At 39.7% G+C, this 18746-nt stretch overlaps 1 protein-coding gene across 3 annotated transcripts in view; it reads left to right on the top strand.

Moving 5' to 3' along the window:
* AFG2A (AFG2 AAA ATPase homolog A) overlaps positions 1–18414 on the top strand; it is a 330295-nt gene extending 311881 nt beyond the window's left edge. For 2 of the 3 annotated variants that reach the window (XM_057705717.1, XM_057705716.1), the window contains one exon: positions 17520–18414. In XM_057705717.1, coding sequence (XP_057561700.1) covers positions 17520–17696 — 177 coding nt within the window. In that variant the 3' untranslated portion in view covers positions 17697–18414. The remainder of the gene's footprint in view (positions 1–17519) is intronic. The other variant, XM_057705721.1, reaches the window with a different exon arrangement.
* Positions 18415–18746: the final 332 nt, after the last annotated feature.

Below are 18746 nucleotides of genomic sequence, written 5' to 3'. Positions count from 1 at the left end.
TGGGACTCATTCATCCTGTCCTTTGGGGTCATTTTTCTCCTAGGCTTGTTTTTTTCCCAGATATTCCGTGGTTCTAACAAATATTCAAACTTGACCAGCATACCAAGAGAGTTGTTATCTAATGTGTTTATCCATAGGATGCATCGAAGGACAAAGCACAACTATTTAAAAATTCCCCTCCAAGCCGACCTTTACCCATTTGTTAGCCCCTTCTGGGTAGGATTGTCATTTCTAAGTTCTCACATGACTCTGGGTAAATCAATTCTAATGCAGGAGAGGTGGTCAGATTATGTGGTATGGGGCAAAGAAAAGGGGATATATTATCAGTGGATTCAAGCGTGGATGACTAGGAGAATGGTGTATCCTTGAAAATGAGTTAGTGAGGCAAGCAGTTTTCAGATCAAGATGACACATCTGATGGTGGACACTTCGGGTTGTAGGTGCCTGGAGAGGTCCCTTAGCTGATGGTGAACATTTCAAAGGCATTTGCGTAGAACTGATACTTGAAGACATAAGAGTAGATTCATTCTTTGAGAGGGGATAAGTAAAGACTAGAAACCAGGGGCCAAGAATAATATATCTGTGTTGGAAATGTCTATGGCATGTGTTCTTCTGAGAATTAAAGCACGTGATTTCTGAGTTAAGCATGTGATCTTCTGAGAATTAAAAGCTAGTCCTGGTACATTAGCATGTACATGAAAAACTGATTTGGAGAACCACACTGGTTTGAATCACCAAGATAAATAAGAGTCCCGATTTTCCTATTATCACTTCCTAAGCCCATGATTGCTGTTGTATCTGAGCTGATCTTAGTCCCACTGCCAGCCCCATTAGCGCTGCTGCTGCTGCCTTTACCACTGCCACGTTAGTGTTAGCAGTGGTGCTCACCAGGAGGCAGCGACTGAATGTGAGTCAGCTCCAGTCGCCAGCCTTCGGAGAAAAGCCAGGTCAGTTCTGCAGCATGAAGCCGCTTAGAGATCTAGAGAGGCTGAGTTATGATGAGAGCTGGCAGAGGCTGGAGGCCTTCAAAGGCTGGTTAGAGCAGAGCGAGGTGAAAAATGGGAAGAACAGAAGCAAATACAGGAACCAGAAAGTAGGATTTCTAAGACTCACCTTTTCTAAAATTTTGAACAAGCAGTGATTGAAAAAGCAACATTCTGTAATCATATTCATGCTTCAGTGAATAGGAGCATCTTACCAGATTCTTTCTTCTTTGGTAAAATTTTACTATTGTCCTACTTGATTGTCTTTGACTATGACCAACATATAAATAAATCTGAAAAGGGAGGAAAAGACTGGAAACAAATCAAGTGTACATCACTTGGGACCTGGTTGAATAAATATGCAGCTGTAAAAGGAATGAGAAATAGCTCTCTATATCACTATGAAGTGATTTCTTGGACAAATTGTTAAGTGGAAAAGGTAAGGCAGAGAAAAGTTTGAATAGTATGCTGACATTTATCTAAGATGATGGCAATATAGGGATGGGAAAGCTTCCCTTTATAAATATATCCCAATCAGTAAATGAAGAAGGAATATCAGAAATAGGATAGCACCATTTTGCAACCCTAATGAAGTTAAAGACTCAGGCAATAGTAAGTGACTAAACTATAAAAAGAGGGACAACCAAACATTATATGCATCTCAATATCTATAAAGCATTTGTTCCAAAAAATCAAACCTGAATCCTCTCAAGCCTCTAGATCTCATTATGAGTTTACAGGAAATAAGGAGACAGAGGAACATGTTAAATCACACCATAAAGATGCTGTCAGGAAAGTAAAGAATATGGGAAACTGTATCGGACGTATGATCCAGTTTCTCCAACATAACTTGTATGGGAAAAGAAGGAGAGAATCCTTTAAATATGAGATATATTAACTAAATGCAATGGGTAGGTCTTTTATTTTGATCCCAGTTCAAATAAACTAGCTATGGAATACATTTATGAATAATGGGCAAATTTTTAATGCTGACTAAATATTGATTATATTAAGGAATTACTGCTATTTTTTAATACAAATTTATTTATTTATTTATTTATTTTATTGGCTGTGTTGGGTCTTCGTTGCTGCACACGGGCTTTCTCTAGTTGCAGTGAGCGGGGGCTACTCTTCATTGTGGTGCACGGGCTTCTCATTGCAGTGGCCTCTCGTTGCAGAGCACGGGCTCTAGGCGCTTGGGCTTCAGTAGTTGCAGCACATGGGCTCAGTAGTTGTGGCTCACGGGCTCTAGAGCGCAGGCTCACTAGTTGTGGTGCACAGGCCTACTTGCTCTGCTGCATGTGGTATCTTCCTGGGGCAGGGATCGAACCCGTGACCCCTGCACTGGCAGGCAAATTCTTACCCACTGCGCCACCTAGGAAGTCCTGCTGTTTCTTATTAATGAGATAATAATGTGGTTATGCTTTTTAAAAAATCTTTTAGAGATATATGCTGAAATATTTATGGATTAAATATTCTGGGACTTGCTTCAAAAAATTTAGTGCAGTTTTGAGGATAAGGATTGGAGTTTAGACAAAATAGGATTGGCTGTCAGTTGATCATTATTAAACTTGAGTAACAGTAAATGCGAGTTCACTGTACATTATTCTCTCTACTATTGTATATGTTTGTTTCCCCTAGTTAAAAAAAAAGTTTTAAGTGAGAGGGGAAAGAAATATAATATTATTCTCTCCCTAAATGTTCACTAAGGACTCAATCTCATCTATCGCCCCTTTCTCCTCTATTCTCAAGAGAAAGAGTTGGTCAGGTTTACAAAGTGGGGTGGAGCTGGTGTGAAAGACACTTAAAGTCATTTTTCAGACACTTAGAATGGTAGAATTAAGGCAAAGTTTTCCAAATTTGGGATGCTGTCCATTTTATTCTTCCCCTCCTTAAGTCTTGTCAACACGCATTTCTAGTTACATGCACAATTTTAATTGAATTTAGGGACTGTCTCCAAATAAAATTTCCATTAACTTCCAAACTGAACAGCTCCAGACTCAAGCTTTGTAATCTTTTAGCCATATGACCCTTCCCTCCACAAAGGAAGTTGAGTTTTTGTTTGCTTTCTTTTCTGATTTTCATGAGACTCCTCTAGTTGCGAAGGAAAAAAATGGATTTAACACAGATAACATCTATCTTTGACCATGACCCATGTTAGAATCATCATTCAAAAAGAATAGCTTTAATTTTTTCTGTAGATTCCATAATCATTGCCAAAAAAGTTGGCCTTTGAAATTTTTCAACTTTATCATATTTTGTATAAGTACCACATGCTGAGTGTGCCACTGGAGCTCCATCTTTGTCATATTTTGGATGAGAATCTATTATCCGAAAATCAGTTGTACAGCCCACAATGTTATCTGGACCCTAATGAGCAGCATGATCTAAGAAAATGGCAGCTAGGAGCAACTGGCCCCACCAAGGTATGCTGAGCACTGTTTTCTGGAAGTATGGTTGAGAGGGGGGCACTTGCAGTGCTGGGCACAGGATCCATTTGGCACCTTTTCAGCAGAACGTTTTGAGGTAATGTGTTGCCAGGACAGCGTTTGAAGCAATACATAAGCAACGTGAGGTTACATATATATGGAGAAAGGTAGCAGACACTTTTTAACATTTTCTCTCTCATTCCTTCAACCAGCCAGCATAGTCCTGCCTCCAGTCACATATAATTCCAGCATCCCAAGGATCTTCACCATCTCCTCCCCAGAAATTACGGAGTTGTCATCACAACATGACAACACACACACAGTTGATAGGGTGCAGGGGAAATGACCTACCTGAATTTGGCTCCATCATAATACCCTTTCCACAGCCACAGTGACTGGGCCAAGCCACTCAGAGACTTGCCACAGGAGTTTTGGTTACTAAAATGAGAATATGAGGACTTGCTGGTGGCTAAAGCTGTAAGATGTAAAACATAGAAACTGTGCATTGTCGTGTTTTCTACCACTATGTAGTGAGAGAGAAATAAAGCTGAAGTATAGAGAGAAGCACAGATCAGAATTATGGAGAGAAAACCAGTCCAGTTGGTCTGCTGAGGCCCAGCCACACTACTGTCCTCAGGTTCTGTTAGACCCAATAATAACCTTATAATGAATTTCGCCTTTTGATTCAAATTGAGTTTCTGTCCCTAGCAGTTGAGAACTAATATACAGCAGATGTCACAAATGATTGCAAATATTTGGAGACATAAGAGAAGCTGAGGCAGAATTTAATCCACCTTGTTAAGAGGTGTTCACATATATAGTGTGAAAACTACTCATGAGTCCCCTTTGAGTAAAGTTAGCCTGGTCATGTTTGTTACTGCAATTAAAGAATTCATGCCTTAAAGTCTTTTCAAGACTTGGGTTTCTTCTTAAAGAAAGTAAATTAAAAATGTTCATTAGAAGATAGATATAAAAAGTTAGTAATTCTGAGGTTAACCCAAAACTTAGCATAATCTTCCATGGGAACATTTGTATATGTGTGTGGGGGGTTTAAATTCCACAGATAGTACTAAAAAGAGCAGTTGGCAGAAAGATGTCTTAAAATATTTTGTTTCAGCATGTAAAATCTCGTTTTATTACAGAATTCTTTTGTTAAAGATACAGCTATGCTGGGTTGCTGCCAGAGTGGTGGGATCCTAACAGCCTAGTTAATTTTAAAAGATTTGCAAATGCTGGGCTTCGAACTACTGATAGTAAAATATACTTCACACTTTAATATAGTGTTTAAACTCATGCCACATCTTGTGACCTGAATATTGCATCTGCATATGAGGGTGTGTGTGTGTGCGTGTGTGTGTGTGTGAATGTAGATATGTTTATTTCAAAGAGAACAGAGTTGATAGGGGAGAGCAGGACAGACCTGTAAAATAACTCAGAATTTCTCCTGACTCTCACATTCTTCAGTGTAATTATAAAATATGTACAGAAGATATTTGAACACACCGTATGATGGTATGGGTTTATTTTCAGTTAGATGCCAGCATAATAAAACGGAGGTGCTTGTTACCAAGGGGTAGCTTATCTTCAGTTTCGTGATTAAATCTCCAAATGAAAAAGTGCAGCCATTAAGAGGAAATTCTTGGCACTTGCCTCAATTTTCTCCTCTCTACAACATTATATGGTGCTTTTATGTTTATATTTTATTGATAATAGAGAATACATTGACTAAGGTTGCAAAATAGTTTCCATTGTATCATAATGCCCTTGTGTCCAGTTGACTCATCTCCATGGAAAAAAAAAATTCTGTTCAGTTGGTAATATCTACTGGTTTCTTTCCAATGATACGTTTTTTGATGGTTAGAAATTTGATGGTTAGTTTAAAATGATGAGGTAAAATGTATGGGTATAGTCATGAGATTTACCAAGTACACATTTTCAAGTTCACTCAGTTTTACATCTTTAGATTTTAAAAACTATAGATGAATAATCTATGCTTTAAAAATTCACCATTAGCTCCTGAAATATACCAACTTCTGTGTATCTGATAATAAACCAATCCTACCAAGTGACAGTTTAATACATCTTTTAAATTAAAAAAATGTTAAATGTGATTTCTTCGCTATCAACAAGTAGTTTCATCTATTCTCTTTTTTCACAACCCTTTCCTTATCTGTGGATTGCTTTGATAGCCTTTCTCACAGTTTTTAGTTTATTCTTTACCAGTGGAGACTTTCTGGCTCTTTTCATTGCTGAATTTGTCACAAAACTTATTCTTTCACTAGAATTCTTGTAAAGAAGTTTGGATAACAGTAGTTAAGAAAGAATGTTTAACTTTCATAGGGTATTAAGTAATGGACTTAATGATCAGAAGAGAAAAACATGAATGTTTTGGTTAAAGCCTTCATAAACTGAATCATCTTATTCTTCACCTTCATCTGGATTAAGAGTAACGGTAATGAAAATGATTGGCCAGTGTGGCTTTTACAAGCATTTGTAATTTATTTTTTTTTTGAAGCCAAAAATTTTTATTTAGTTTTTTAAATAAACAATACATTTATTAAACTTGCTTCTCCATGACAGTGGTGATGCCCTCCAGAAGTCACATCTTCTCACATTTAGAAAAGTAAAAAAATAATTCAGTAAAATTCTGAAGTAAAACCTCTTACATCGCTATCTCCTTCTAACTCCCACTGCACCTTCTTTTTTGTTTTTTTGTTTTTTTTAAGAACTTTTATTGAGATACAGTTGACATATAATAAAAACTGCATATATTTAAAGTGTACAATTTGATATTTTTTTCTTATTAGTAGTGTATATATGGCAATCCCAATCTCCCAGTTTATCTCACCCCAGCCCCCCCTTGTAATTTCTTTTTAAGTAATAGTACATATATAATTTTTTTAATTATTAAAAGGAGAGCACTGTATCTGACTCCTGACTTTTAAATCAGCAAAATCAGAGATCTTTTTTTTTTTCCTTTTTAATGGACATTCAGGAAACAGTTCAAAGTGCATCTCTCTCCTTATAAGACAACAGGCCATTTGGTTTTTCAGATAAGGAAACAACTTCAGTTTCTAAATACCCCAGTGTGTAATGTTATTACCAAACATCAAAACCTACATGTATTTAAATTTGAAAATTCACCTATGGGTTATCTAAAACTAAGCATAGTTAATACACACCACTTGTAAATGCTAATCTTATCTTGGAAACTTGGATTTTGCATTCCTTAACTAATGTGCTTAAATTTGCAGTCTTAGTGTCTTATTATCATAACTTTTTTTTAATAAATGAAATAGGATATAGGTCTTTAGTTCCTCTTCACGTCAATAAAGACCTAAATAAGCACTTAGTTATACCTAGAGGCAGTTGTTGAATTGTTCTAGGGTACAAGAGGAAGGTCTAAGAAAGTAAAAACTACTTGTCTTTACTATGATCAGCTCTGCTTTGTAACTCCCTTACTCCCCAGCTGTGGCAGTTCTAGCCCAATTGCATTTTGGCCTAAGTCATCCGGGAAGGGGAAGATAGATATTATTATGAAGCATTCATAGGATTTAAGAAGATTTGAAGTGTAGTTACTATAGAGCAGTAGTTCTTAACCCTTTCAGGATTATGGTTCCTTCTTAGAATATGATGAAAGCTTTGAACTGTCTATCTACATGTAAAAGTTTTTATAGGTTTCAGTATATTCTCAGACCCATCCAGCTATCCAGGGACCCTAGGTTAAGAATCTTTCTTATATAGCCAATAAACACACAAAACTGGTGAAGTAATACTTGAAATAGCATCCAATTCATGTAACAAATAAGACAGTGTTGCTTTATTTGAATTTAAAACAAAATAATATAATGTGAGCTTCTAAACAAACAGCTAATAAGCAACATAAGGATTATCTGTCAGAGGAAACACCACCTTAAAAATGTAAAAATAGAGACGATATGTGAATATATACTGTTAGGTGTTTTATTAGAGTATCTTATTTGATGGTGATATCACTTAATATAAATCCATTTTTAGTTATTTATATGCTAGTAGGAAAGAAGAGCTTTCCTTGCTTTCAGGACAATACTACTGTCGATGAGCATGACATCTGTAAAATAAGTGTAAGATAATTCATCTTGTTGTTTTCTCACTCCCTGTCATGAGCTAATGGTATACTTAGCATTTGCTCACTGGGACCTATCTTCAGATGCCCTTTAGCTAGCTAAATATTGTCAAGTCCCTTTTTTTCCTGTTTAACACAGCCATTAACACCATACCATGCTCTAAAATGACTTTAAGGATACCAAGCAAGGCTGCTGATCAAGCAGGACCAGCCTGCAGCTGCTTAGAGAATGGGACAGGAGAAACAAGCTCATTATATATATTATATGGGTGTAGGGTGGGTGAAATTGGGGAAGTCTATCAAAAGGTAAAACTTCCACTTATAAAATAAGTAAGGGGATGTAGTGCACAGCATGGTGACTATAGTTAATAACACTGTATTGTGAATTTGAAAGTTGCAAAGAGTAGATCTCAAAAGTTCTCATCACAAGAAAAAAATTTATAACTGATTGTGGTGATCATTTCACATTATAATACATATAGTGAGCCATTATGTTGTACTCCTAAAACTAATGTAATGTTCTATGTCAATTATATCTCAAAAAAAGAATGTGTAAAAGGTTCTAACTCCCAAATACTCCATTCCGTGGTCAGAGTCCAGAATCCCAAGCTAGACAAGATCCAAGGAAGGCTACCCAGGGCATCGCTGACGCTCTGGAGTTTCAAAGGAGGCATTTTTCTGAATGTGTTGGTGGGGCATGATGTGGGAGTTTGCAGTGAAGATGGTTAACAGATGATGAAACACAGGGTATGTTAAAACTGGCTTAACACCTCTGCTTACACCCTCCGCCAGCTACTGCTTCCCAAGCTCCCACAACCCTAGCAGGGAGGGTCAAACCCTCCAGACTTAGAGAGGAGTCCTAGAGCTAGCTGAACTTTGCTTGGTCTTTTCTCCTTAGAATATCCCCTGTGGTGCTCTTCTCTCCTCTTTGCCCAGGGCCAAGCTCTCCCACTCCTAAGTGCTTTTTACCCAAAGTTTGGTGTCTCTTCCAGGGCTCCAGTAGCTTTCTGGGCATAACTTGGTCATCAGCCTCCCCTCTTCCCACGAAGGGCTCACAAATACACACCTAGGATGATCCATTGTGCCCAAAAATTATAGCTTTTTCAGTCCACAGTAAACATCTTGGCTGCAATTGTCACAGCAGGAACTACGTGTGTTTGTGTGTTGGTATGTATTTAAAACAAAACAAAAAATGTAAAAAATTAGTTTATATCTCTGTTCAGAGATGAACTCAGCAGTAGACCTGTTTGTAGACTTCCAGAGGTCAAGGGACATGCTAACTTGGTATGTTTGGGGAGTACAGCAGGGCTAAGGCTGGCAAGCCTTCATGGAACTTCTAATCTAGTAAGGGAGATACACATTTACCACTAATAACTCTCTGTCCTGACAACTGTGACATGACAGAATAGTAGTACAAGCTGCTACCAGACCATAAAGCAGCCAGGCGTGGGGAGGCAGTGAAGTTGCCTCAGAGAGTGCCCCTCAGTGGACACATTCACACTGAACCTTGAAGAATGAGTACATTAACCAGTACCTTGCACAATCTTGTTCCCATGAAAGCAGTACTTTGTTTTCCTCACTGCTCTGTTCCCCAGGGCCTGGAACCTTGTAGGTGGTCAGTAAAGATTTCTTGAATAAATGAATGAATGGAGGGCTCCCAACATCTGTTTGCTTTCTCACCTCTCTCCTTCCCTACCAGGATGTTCTGGTTCTCTCTATACCCATACCAGTGGGTGTGTTCGTTTTCAAAACTAAAAATACTCCTTTTTATCTTGTTATGGGTTCAATTGATGTTAGAAACATTTAAAGTTCCCACATCTGCAGATGGTTGTAGAAACAATAAGAATAAAACCCCCAGATCTTTCCCTCTGTGGGATGATCAGTTCATTTGTAAATTTAAAAAAACAAAAACAAAAACAAAAACTATTACAGGTTTCTCCCTGCAAGTAATAATGACTGGATGTACATATACTTCAGCTGTATGTGTTAGAGACCTCATAATAACTTCAGATCAGCAAAATTAAGCAACCCAGGGGGTTTCCTCTTCTCTAATATCATTAGGCTTTGAACACATCCTCACAGAAATTCTTTTCTTTTGACTCAGTACTCCATATGGCACTCTAGACAGAATGATCTTTAACATAATCCCCGATGGGTTCCTATCATAAAGGAGACAATTTGTATCATTTGCAGACAATCCAAGGGCAGTAGTTAGGTGATTCCTTAAATCTGAAACTTGCCGTCCAGAATTCTCACTTCTAGCCTCCGTGAGTAGGTTTGTCAGTGAGGTGGTATTGTAAAGAACTTTAAAGAAATGCCGCTTGCTTCCCTCCAATTCCCTTGCCGGCTGGCTCTGTTTTATGCTCTGATCTGCGTTCTCGGCAGTTTGGGGCACCCCTGGCCGTTTGTGCCTGTGACTCCATCTGCTGCTCTGTGGCCAGGAGCCTGCTGCGCTCCCTTCAGAAACATCTTTCAGGCCCGGCCATTCAGCCACCTTTCACCGCGTCTCCATGGGGCCGGGGAGAATGGGTCCTCGGCGTCCGCATGAGCACATAATCTCCCAGGTAGCCTCCTCCTTAAAGCACCTCCAGTGCAGGCTATTCGCAAACAGCAGGACACCACTCTCTACTGGGTTCCTAATCCCTCAGACACACAGGGGAAGGAGGTCGCGAGGCTGTGAAAGCGAAAAGAAAAGCGAGGGGGCGGGGAGCCGCGCGCACACAATATCCCCCCGCTGCCCCGCGCCGCAGTCAGCGCCAGCTGCAGCCCAATTAAGCCCAACAGGTCACAGGTGTTCCAGACAGAAGATGCTTTTAACAAAACCACTTGCTTGCAAATACCTAAGACTTTTTAAAGCACTGCAGCCCATTTCTTTGGGTGGATTCTTTAAAGCTATTTAGTACACTTGAAATACAAAGAAGCTGCAAAACACATTTAGGCCTCACTGGAAGGCGCGCTTTCTTCCTACCAAACAGCAGGAGCAGCAGAGAGAGAGAAACTCCGCTTCTGCGTGGATTCAGCGTGTCGTTGCCCAAGAGAGGGCTTGGGGGCATCTCTCTTCTCCAGCCCCATCTCCCTGTGTAGTCTGCCCTGCACTGTGCAGTTCACCTCCTCATGCATGGCCATATCCTTGTACCCGTAAATTACTGTCCCTGGGATGCAGTTGTAGCTTCCCTATGAACTATTTAAAAAGCAGCCCTGACATGTGCTGATTAAACTAGGTAAATGAACTCCCATCTCCAGAGCCACTTTTCTCCTCATCTGAGGTCTCCTTATAAATAAGCCTCCTTTTCTGGCACATTTAAAATCACTGACTTCTTTTTCTCCACAGATCTGAGTACACTCTGTGCCTGCAGGATGGGGTGATGGGAACCAAACAGAACTTCAGTTGATTGTTTAAGCCACGTTCAGAAGTTTGTTACCCTTCCATTATTTTCGAGGATACAGATAATCTCTGAGAGGTAGTTAGGAACTTAGTGGTGACAGTTACATTAGAATTTCAGCATCCCTGTTGGAAGTGAGCAGCTCCTAGCTCCCCTACTCCACAGGCCTACTTGCAGCAGTAGCCCTTCTTCCCACCCTTACGTGTCCTCAAGGGTATGTTTTCCTGTTGTCTTCATTGTAGTCTGTTTACAGTCAATAGAAAAGAAGTACAGATACTACCCAGGCCTTATCTCAGGTGGAAGTAACTGTGCTTCATGTTGCTATTGGGTTCCTCATCTTGGTGCACCAGGAAAGCAGGTAGTGCTGCTGCGAAACTGAAAAGAACAAGGGAAGGGTCACAGCACAGGAGGAATGAATACCCAAAATAGTGCCCAACATCTTCAGGTTTTCCTTCTTGTTGATTAGTGTTTGGTAAACAGTTTTTGCCTTGACTATCAGTCTTAATCACGTCGTTTTTAAAAATTGCCGCTGCCTGTTTAGAAACCACGTTGGTTTTAATTTTCGCAAGACGTCTGTTTCTGTTTTACAAAGCTGAGCCACCTGTTTAAACTCTTGTCTCGTGGACTGAGGGAAAGAACCGTAGGCTATGTATAAGAGGTTTCGTTTTTTTTCCACTGTGAAGTAAGACATTGTTCTTATTCTTCGTGGCATTCAGAATTCTGCACAATTGCCTCTTTTGCCCTTTTGCATTTAAAAGTGAGGTAATTAGATTTCCCAAGGTTCAATGGTCAAGAGCCTTCTCATCCTGGGAAGTTGCTTACCCACACCCCTCACAAGGGGAGTTGTCTCACGTAATCTAGCCATTGCTGTATTGTTGTTCTAAAGGCACTGCTTTTTCAGAGGGCAAGCATAGCATGAAAATTCATCCTCATGTGCCCCTTTGCTTATGTTGCGGAGTTAGTTTGTTCTTGCAATTGAAAACAATTAGTTTTCCTCAGTGACCATTTTGAGGATTTCTAAACATTTTCATAAAAATCTTTTCCTTTCTTACCTTTTAGGAGCTCATCTCAAATATGCCTAAATCTTCCATATAGAGATTTCCTGCTTATTTTGTTATTTTTCAGATATCTGATAGATCTATTTATTATTACAGCTGAACAAATGGAAAGAGGATTTGTGACATGTTAGCACCAAACAAATGGGTGTCACGGCCACTGAAACACAACCTCTCTTAGTCACTCTGACAGTGAGATCTCAGGCCCACTCTGCTAGTCTTTTGTCTTGTTTACTCATTTCCCCAAACAGATAATATTTTCACCTTTCAGCAAAGCACATATATATTTTTAAAGTTTGGGTATTAATTTTTAGTCAAAACTGAAAAAGAACACAGAATACACACTTTGAGCTTTACAGAGCCAGCCAAAACATTCTGCTTTTACAGCCTAATGGCAAAAGCAACCTTACTGGTAATTGGCTAATAATTCATTTAAATGATCTAGTCTGCAGCCTTTGGGGGAAGAGGACAAGATGGTGAAGGGATTAGGGGAAACCTTCCAAAATCCTTTTTGCCAAAGATGTTAAGGTGCCTAAGTGCCAAGAGCTTTCTTTCTATACAGGTTAGTTTAACATTCCAGACAGTCTGTGACTCAAATTGTATGTTCGTCTTCACTTCTCAGTGAGGTTCTTCTGTGGCCTCATGGGAAGAATTCACCTAAATTCCCCCATCACTGAAACAGTCCCAGATTCTGTGTGATTTTGAAAGTGATGCCAGCAGAATGATGAGCTGTGTGATCCCTGTATATACTGTAGAGATATATAAACCTATATGTACACTCATTCCATTTTCTTACAAGCTTTAGAGAGAGTAAGGAGAAAGGTCCTACTTTAAATCGAAGGCCCTTCTTCTCAGCTTCTATAGTATTCATTCCCAAGTAGAGAGGTGTGTTGGCAAATGTATCTGAAAGGACCTCACCTTTCCAAGCTTAATACAGAAAAATCAAGTCTTCAGTAATTACTTGATGCCAGATTACTTTCATCAAGCAAGACAATAGATAACCATTTGCACAATTTTTTAAAACAAATCTTCCATTTCCGTTCTCTAAACCGATATATATTACTGCATTGTTGGTAAATTTTCGGGACTCTTTCTCAGAGTGCAGTTTTCCCCCCATTACAACACAGGAAAAAATTTCCTGTCTCTGTATAACAGATTTGATACCTAAGGAAGTGTCCCTCAAAATAACAAAATACTTGTATCCTTGCTAAAATTTCTAACATATATTACTTCTAAGGAAAGAACTAGATTCAAAGTAGTGCCCCAGACCGAAACATTTGCTTAAAATGAACATACATCGCAGTGTTAAATAATTGTTCTTACTGAGATTATCATTCCAAAAACTTAAATGTAACTGACAAAGTCTAGGTCATGTGAAACTTAAGTAAAAATATTACAGGATATTGGCCAAATATTAGAAATATGTATATAACATGCACTTTTGGGAAACTTGTTAAGGAACAGCGCTATTCAACAAATGTGCATGGACTATGTGCAGGTGCAGGGCACAAGTATGTGTTGTGACTGCTGCCTTTTGACCTCATTAAACAGACGGGTCCTCCTCCAGTCTCTCTTGCTCAGCCCTTTCCCTTTTCTCTCTATTCTGGAATAAGGGAGAGCAAAAGAAAAAAGGATAGGCAAGAGCCATATTGTGTCTAGATTGTGTTGTTTGGTTTGGGTTAGCACGCCCCAGAGTGCATGCTGAATGAAAGTCAGCAGTAACCCTGAAGATAGCCAAAACCCCTAAAGATAGATGTCCCGCCAAAAACAGGACAGGTGGAAAGTTCTGTGGGAAGCATCAGGTTAAAGAAAATTAAGCAAGTCATCATTGCTAGGCTTCAACATTGGACATTCTACTGTGCACTGTGGGAAACAGAGTATATATACTGTTACCTAAAACTTACTTGATCATGAAATACTTCTTCCTCTGAAAAGATACTAATATCTCAAAGGGAATGCTGGCATGGGCCATGAAAACAAGCAGGAGAGCACTTTTTTTGGTAAGCATGATATCTTGGAACTCATGCCAAAGTAAGTGACCCAGAGCAAATAGAAACCAGCCATCATGAAATGGACCTCCTAAGAATACTTGCCTTTTCAGGCCTTTTTATTTCAGTTAGGAGAGAAGAACTAATAATCTGATTAATCTTTTTCCTTTTGAAATTCCTACTAAAAAAGCCCTTTTATGAGGAAAAAAATTAAAACAAAGGAACTTTTAGGAGTCATGCTCTGTTAGCTGCTAGTGCATCAGCTGCTTGTGAATTGGGTTTAGTGCATTAGAGACGACTGTCCTTGACTAGCATTTACTGTCACTGTGGCCCATATGACTTCTGAAAACTATTGTTGTTATTTTTAGTGATATTTTGATGATAGAATTACTCTTTCCACTCCACCTCCATTTTGGGGACTGAGGCTAGATCCATGCAATTCCTGGTTTCTTTCTCCCCACCTTGCTCACTTTCTCCTGCTCAGAATGCCCTTTCCTATGTTCATATCTAAGTTCTGTCCCCCCCACTCCAGTTTATGAACCAGTATCCTATGTTCATATCTAAGTTCTGTCCGCCCCACTCTGGTTTATGAACCAGTAATTTCTTCCTTCTTTCCTTTTGCCTTGCTAGTAGTACCTCTTAATAGTATGTCTTGGACATCTCTGGATCTTCCAGCTGGCCTCACCTCATTGTTGCACAGAGCAACCGTTCAGTGGATGTTGATTGATGAGTGACTGGTTAATTATGAATTAACTATTTCCTCTCAATTACTTGTTGTATATTGCTGAGCAAATATGATAGGAAAATAAAAGTGGCAGAAAGGATTGCCTAATTGACTGGTTCTTCAGGGCGTCCTTTGTAAATAAAAAGAAACAAGATAAGGTTTATTGAAGCAAGTGTTGAATTCAGGCAGCCCTCAGCCACCCTAGAATTGCAAACAGCTGGGCTCTTTCTACACAGCGGAAGACTTCACATGAGGCGCTTGAGTGCCAGTATTCTGCTGCTCTGTTTCCCTTGTTATTGTCTCCCAGAGAGTCTGAAGATCATCTCTGTCCAATCCAAACATTTCCTAGTGCTTTAGTCAAAACTCTGTCCAAGTTTTCTGTATCTCACAATTCTGTAGAAATTGTTAATGAAGGGTCAGGCCAGTACTAAATATAGTCAGCAAATTCCTGTGAAATGCTAACATATACCCCAAGTGACTAACATCCAGCTTTCAAATGGCAGTTACTGCTCTGACCACCACCAGTGCCCCTTCTGTCACTGCCTTGGAAACTAAGGGCAAAAAGCAATTTTATAGCTTAGAGAAAAATCTATAGCTGCAGATATGAAGGAAGGAGAGTTGATCTGCAAAGAGGAATTGCTCAGAGGAGCCGACCCCAAGGACAGCCTTCGAGGCCACAATGACCTCACTTGCCACTACCTACATTTCCCTACCTTGCCATGTTAGGCTTCCTGAGGTTCCAGTTATTAGAGGAGTATAATCATTTCTTCTTCTCCCAATTTGCTTACTGTGTATTGAGAGAAGAAGCTGTACTAGACTGTTGGTTCACTTTCTCAAATGTGCCAGCAACATTAGCCACCTACCACCTGGCCACATGAACCAAATTCCAAGAATTTTGAGAGGTTCCAGGCAGCCTTGCACCTCCCCTGCTTTCCTCAGCTGAACTCCGGCTGCCTGCCACCACTCCGTTTGCCACGCTGCCATCAGACTTTGCACATACCTCTGCTATGGGATTACTGCATGTACAATACCTGGGGGCACAAGTCACATAGCAGTTAGCTAGTAAAGTCATTAGTAATTGTCTAGCACACAGGGTAGGCACTCAGTAAATGCTCGTGGCCATTGTGCATTGGGTCCAGTGTTCTCTGAGGCAGGTATCCGGTATGAAGAGTGCAAGACGCGGCACTGGCCCAGGGGTGGTAACCCCTCTACTGCGCGTAGCCTGAGGAGGGAGCCACACAGTGGAAACATTTCCTGTACTGTCCCAGAGAAGGATCTGGAACTCACCAGCAAGCAGGAAACGCAGTCCTCTTTGCCTCTTCCAGGGATTCTCCTTCCAGCGTCTCAGCCTTGCAACCATTGCTTCAGATTCTTGCACAGATGAAAGAAGTGCTGCTCAGATGAAGGGGAAGAGGGGTTTGAGTTCTCCCCACTTGGTCCCTTCACCTCCTTCTGAAGGTCCCCAAGGTCCCTTTGGAACAGAATAGGGCCAGTTTACCATGGGGGCATTCTGTGTGCTTTTACTGTACTTATTAAATATCACATCTGATTTTCAAACAGCCCTTTTTGCACCAGAATACGTGATGAAGTTGTTTCACTAATCCCTAGAAGTTTTGTTTTTTCCTTGAACAAGTTGGTAGCCGTTCTTTTTGGAAAAGCATTAACATGCATAACCACCGTAGTCGACTTCAGTGCTCATTAATGAAGCCCAGAACTAACAGTTACATTGTCGTAAGTTGACAAAGCCATCTAAATCTATGCATGTTTTTTTGAAAGCTCCCTAAACATGCTGCTAAATCCCCTAAAAAGCTACTAAACTGCTTTGGCAGCCATTAGCCCAGCATAAGCAGAGGAACTCTTTTCAGTAAGTGAACAAACAGAGAAAATATGCTGAATGGCTGGACAAATGTGTTTCAGCTGGCCCTTTCATTTACCGATATAAGGGTGCAGTCAATATCAATCACTGTTTTCCCTGTTGCCCTGAAAATCACAATATCTCTTTTCATCCCACAAGCTCTTTTCACCACAGTAATGTGTCTTTAGAATGACACTGGCATCAGCCCGCTTCCGCTGTCTGAAGTCCAGAGAGCTTAAAACACATTTCAGGATTCAAGACTTGAACCTTCCTCCCTTCCGTTTTCCTACCGCCCACTCTCTCCTCCCTCCCTCTGCATCCACTCCACCCCCCTCCCCAGATTCTTTTCAATTCTCCCAGCTTTCCTCGCTGAGTAAACAGAATTCACTTCTCTGTTCAAATGCAGCTCTCCAAAGTAAACGGAGACAACTCTATCTGATATTCCTAAGATTTAAGAACTCATTAAGGAGATGCACATAAAGAAATGCTTTTACATGTTGGTAATAGATCAAAGGTTGAAAGGAATGTGGAAATTCTGTGCCATGACAAGGTGTGCTGATGCACAGGACCTCCACTCTCCAGCAGTGTCTCCTTCCCCGGCCCTCCCCTTACTGCTGGGCTCCTCCCTCCCTTCCCCCACCACAGACACACTCACCCTTCGTCATCTCGTGTTAGAGGTCTGTGCCTGCACGTCCGCTCCACCTTTACAATTGTAAGCTCCTTAAGAGCAAATGCCACTGTAACATTTATCTTTTTGCGCTTCTGGATTGCTCCTGGATCTCTGTACTTAATATATTGTTTTGAGATGAAGGTGATTACTTTTTATTCTTTTGAAAACTTAAGTGGAATGACTCTCAAAGATAAATTTTAGGGATAGGCTCATAGCTGTAGAAGTTACGACAGATGAATATTTCAAATGTTAACATTTCTAAAAAACAGTGTTGATTGGTTTTTTTGTTGTTGTTTCTTGTTTTTGTTTTTGTTTGTACTGTTTCAGATTATAGCCATGTGTAGAGAGGCAGCCCTTCTGGCTCTGGAAGAAGACATTCAAGCCAACTGCATTATGAAAAGACACTTTACTCAAGCCTTGAGCGCGGTGACACCCAGACTTCCTGAATCATTGAGACGTTTCTATGAAGATTATCAAGAGAAGAGTGGGCTGCATGCACTCTGAGAAGATATACATATTCATTATGCTAAAAATACATTCTAGAGAAAACTTGTTTCTTTTTTAAAGTGTCAAAATAGCTCTTAATAAGCAAAATGTCTGAAATATGTTGACTAGATTGAGGGGCTTCAGTTCTTCTAGACATTTTAAGTCATATGGCTACCATGAAAATCTCTGGATAAGAGTTTAAGTCAGTTTTATCTGGAAATGTGTGCTGAGTTTTAAAAAGCAAACTTTCAGCTTTTTCATTATTGACCTGGTTCATTCCTCCCATGAAATGCTTTCCTGACTCCAGAATCCATTTCAGTGCATTTCCAAATACCAAAACTGTGGGCAGCAGTTTTATACAAGAACATAGAAAGTGTGTGTAGATGAATGCATGGTGCAAAATATTTACAAATCTTTAATTTTGAAGGCCATCTCATGAAATGGCTAAAGTGCCAGCCAGGCTTATGTGACCTTGTTTCCAAATACGTATTTGTTCTCATTATAATTCAGACCTACAGTTTTGCTTTAAGCCTTCTTAACCTATACTTATGGCAGTTAAAAAAAGAATTGAGAATTCTTTCATATACTATAATGCCCTTTGAACGTTTAAAGAATTGGAAATATAAACCCAGTCCAGACCTAGAAGTACTTGTATTTTTTTTCCTTTTTCTTTTTTTCATAAAAATGCTATAAATAAACCATATGAGGTATTCATGTTTTAACTTGTATGCATTTCCAGGTTACCAATAAACTTTTTCAGTTCAAAGAAAAACCAATTTGTACTCTTAATCGTATTGTCTTACGTTGCATTCTAAATACAACTCCAAATTATTTACGCTCCAAATTATTTATCCTTGAGATTTCTTGACACTTTAATACTCCATAAATATCCTTGAAAAAGCTGTTGGAAATTGATTGCTTGACTTCCAGTTCAGAAGCTGGCAATAGAAAGAAGGTACACGTAAACCCAGTCACTGTAGACCTTCAAAAATTCCCAGAAAGACAAGTCAGGCGAGAAATACCTGATTATCAAAATAACAGGGTTATACTCTTTTGTGGTGGTAGATA

Source organism: Hippopotamus amphibius, chromosome 13 (assembly GCF_030028045.1).
Source record: "Hippopotamus amphibius kiboko isolate mHipAmp2 chromosome 13, mHipAmp2.hap2, whole genome shotgun sequence".
Lineage (NCBI taxonomy): Eukaryota > Metazoa > Chordata > Mammalia > Artiodactyla > Hippopotamidae > Hippopotamus > Hippopotamus amphibius.
The sequence above is the reverse complement of the archived record's forward strand: the minus strand, read 5'-3'. Positions and strand labels throughout refer to the sequence as shown.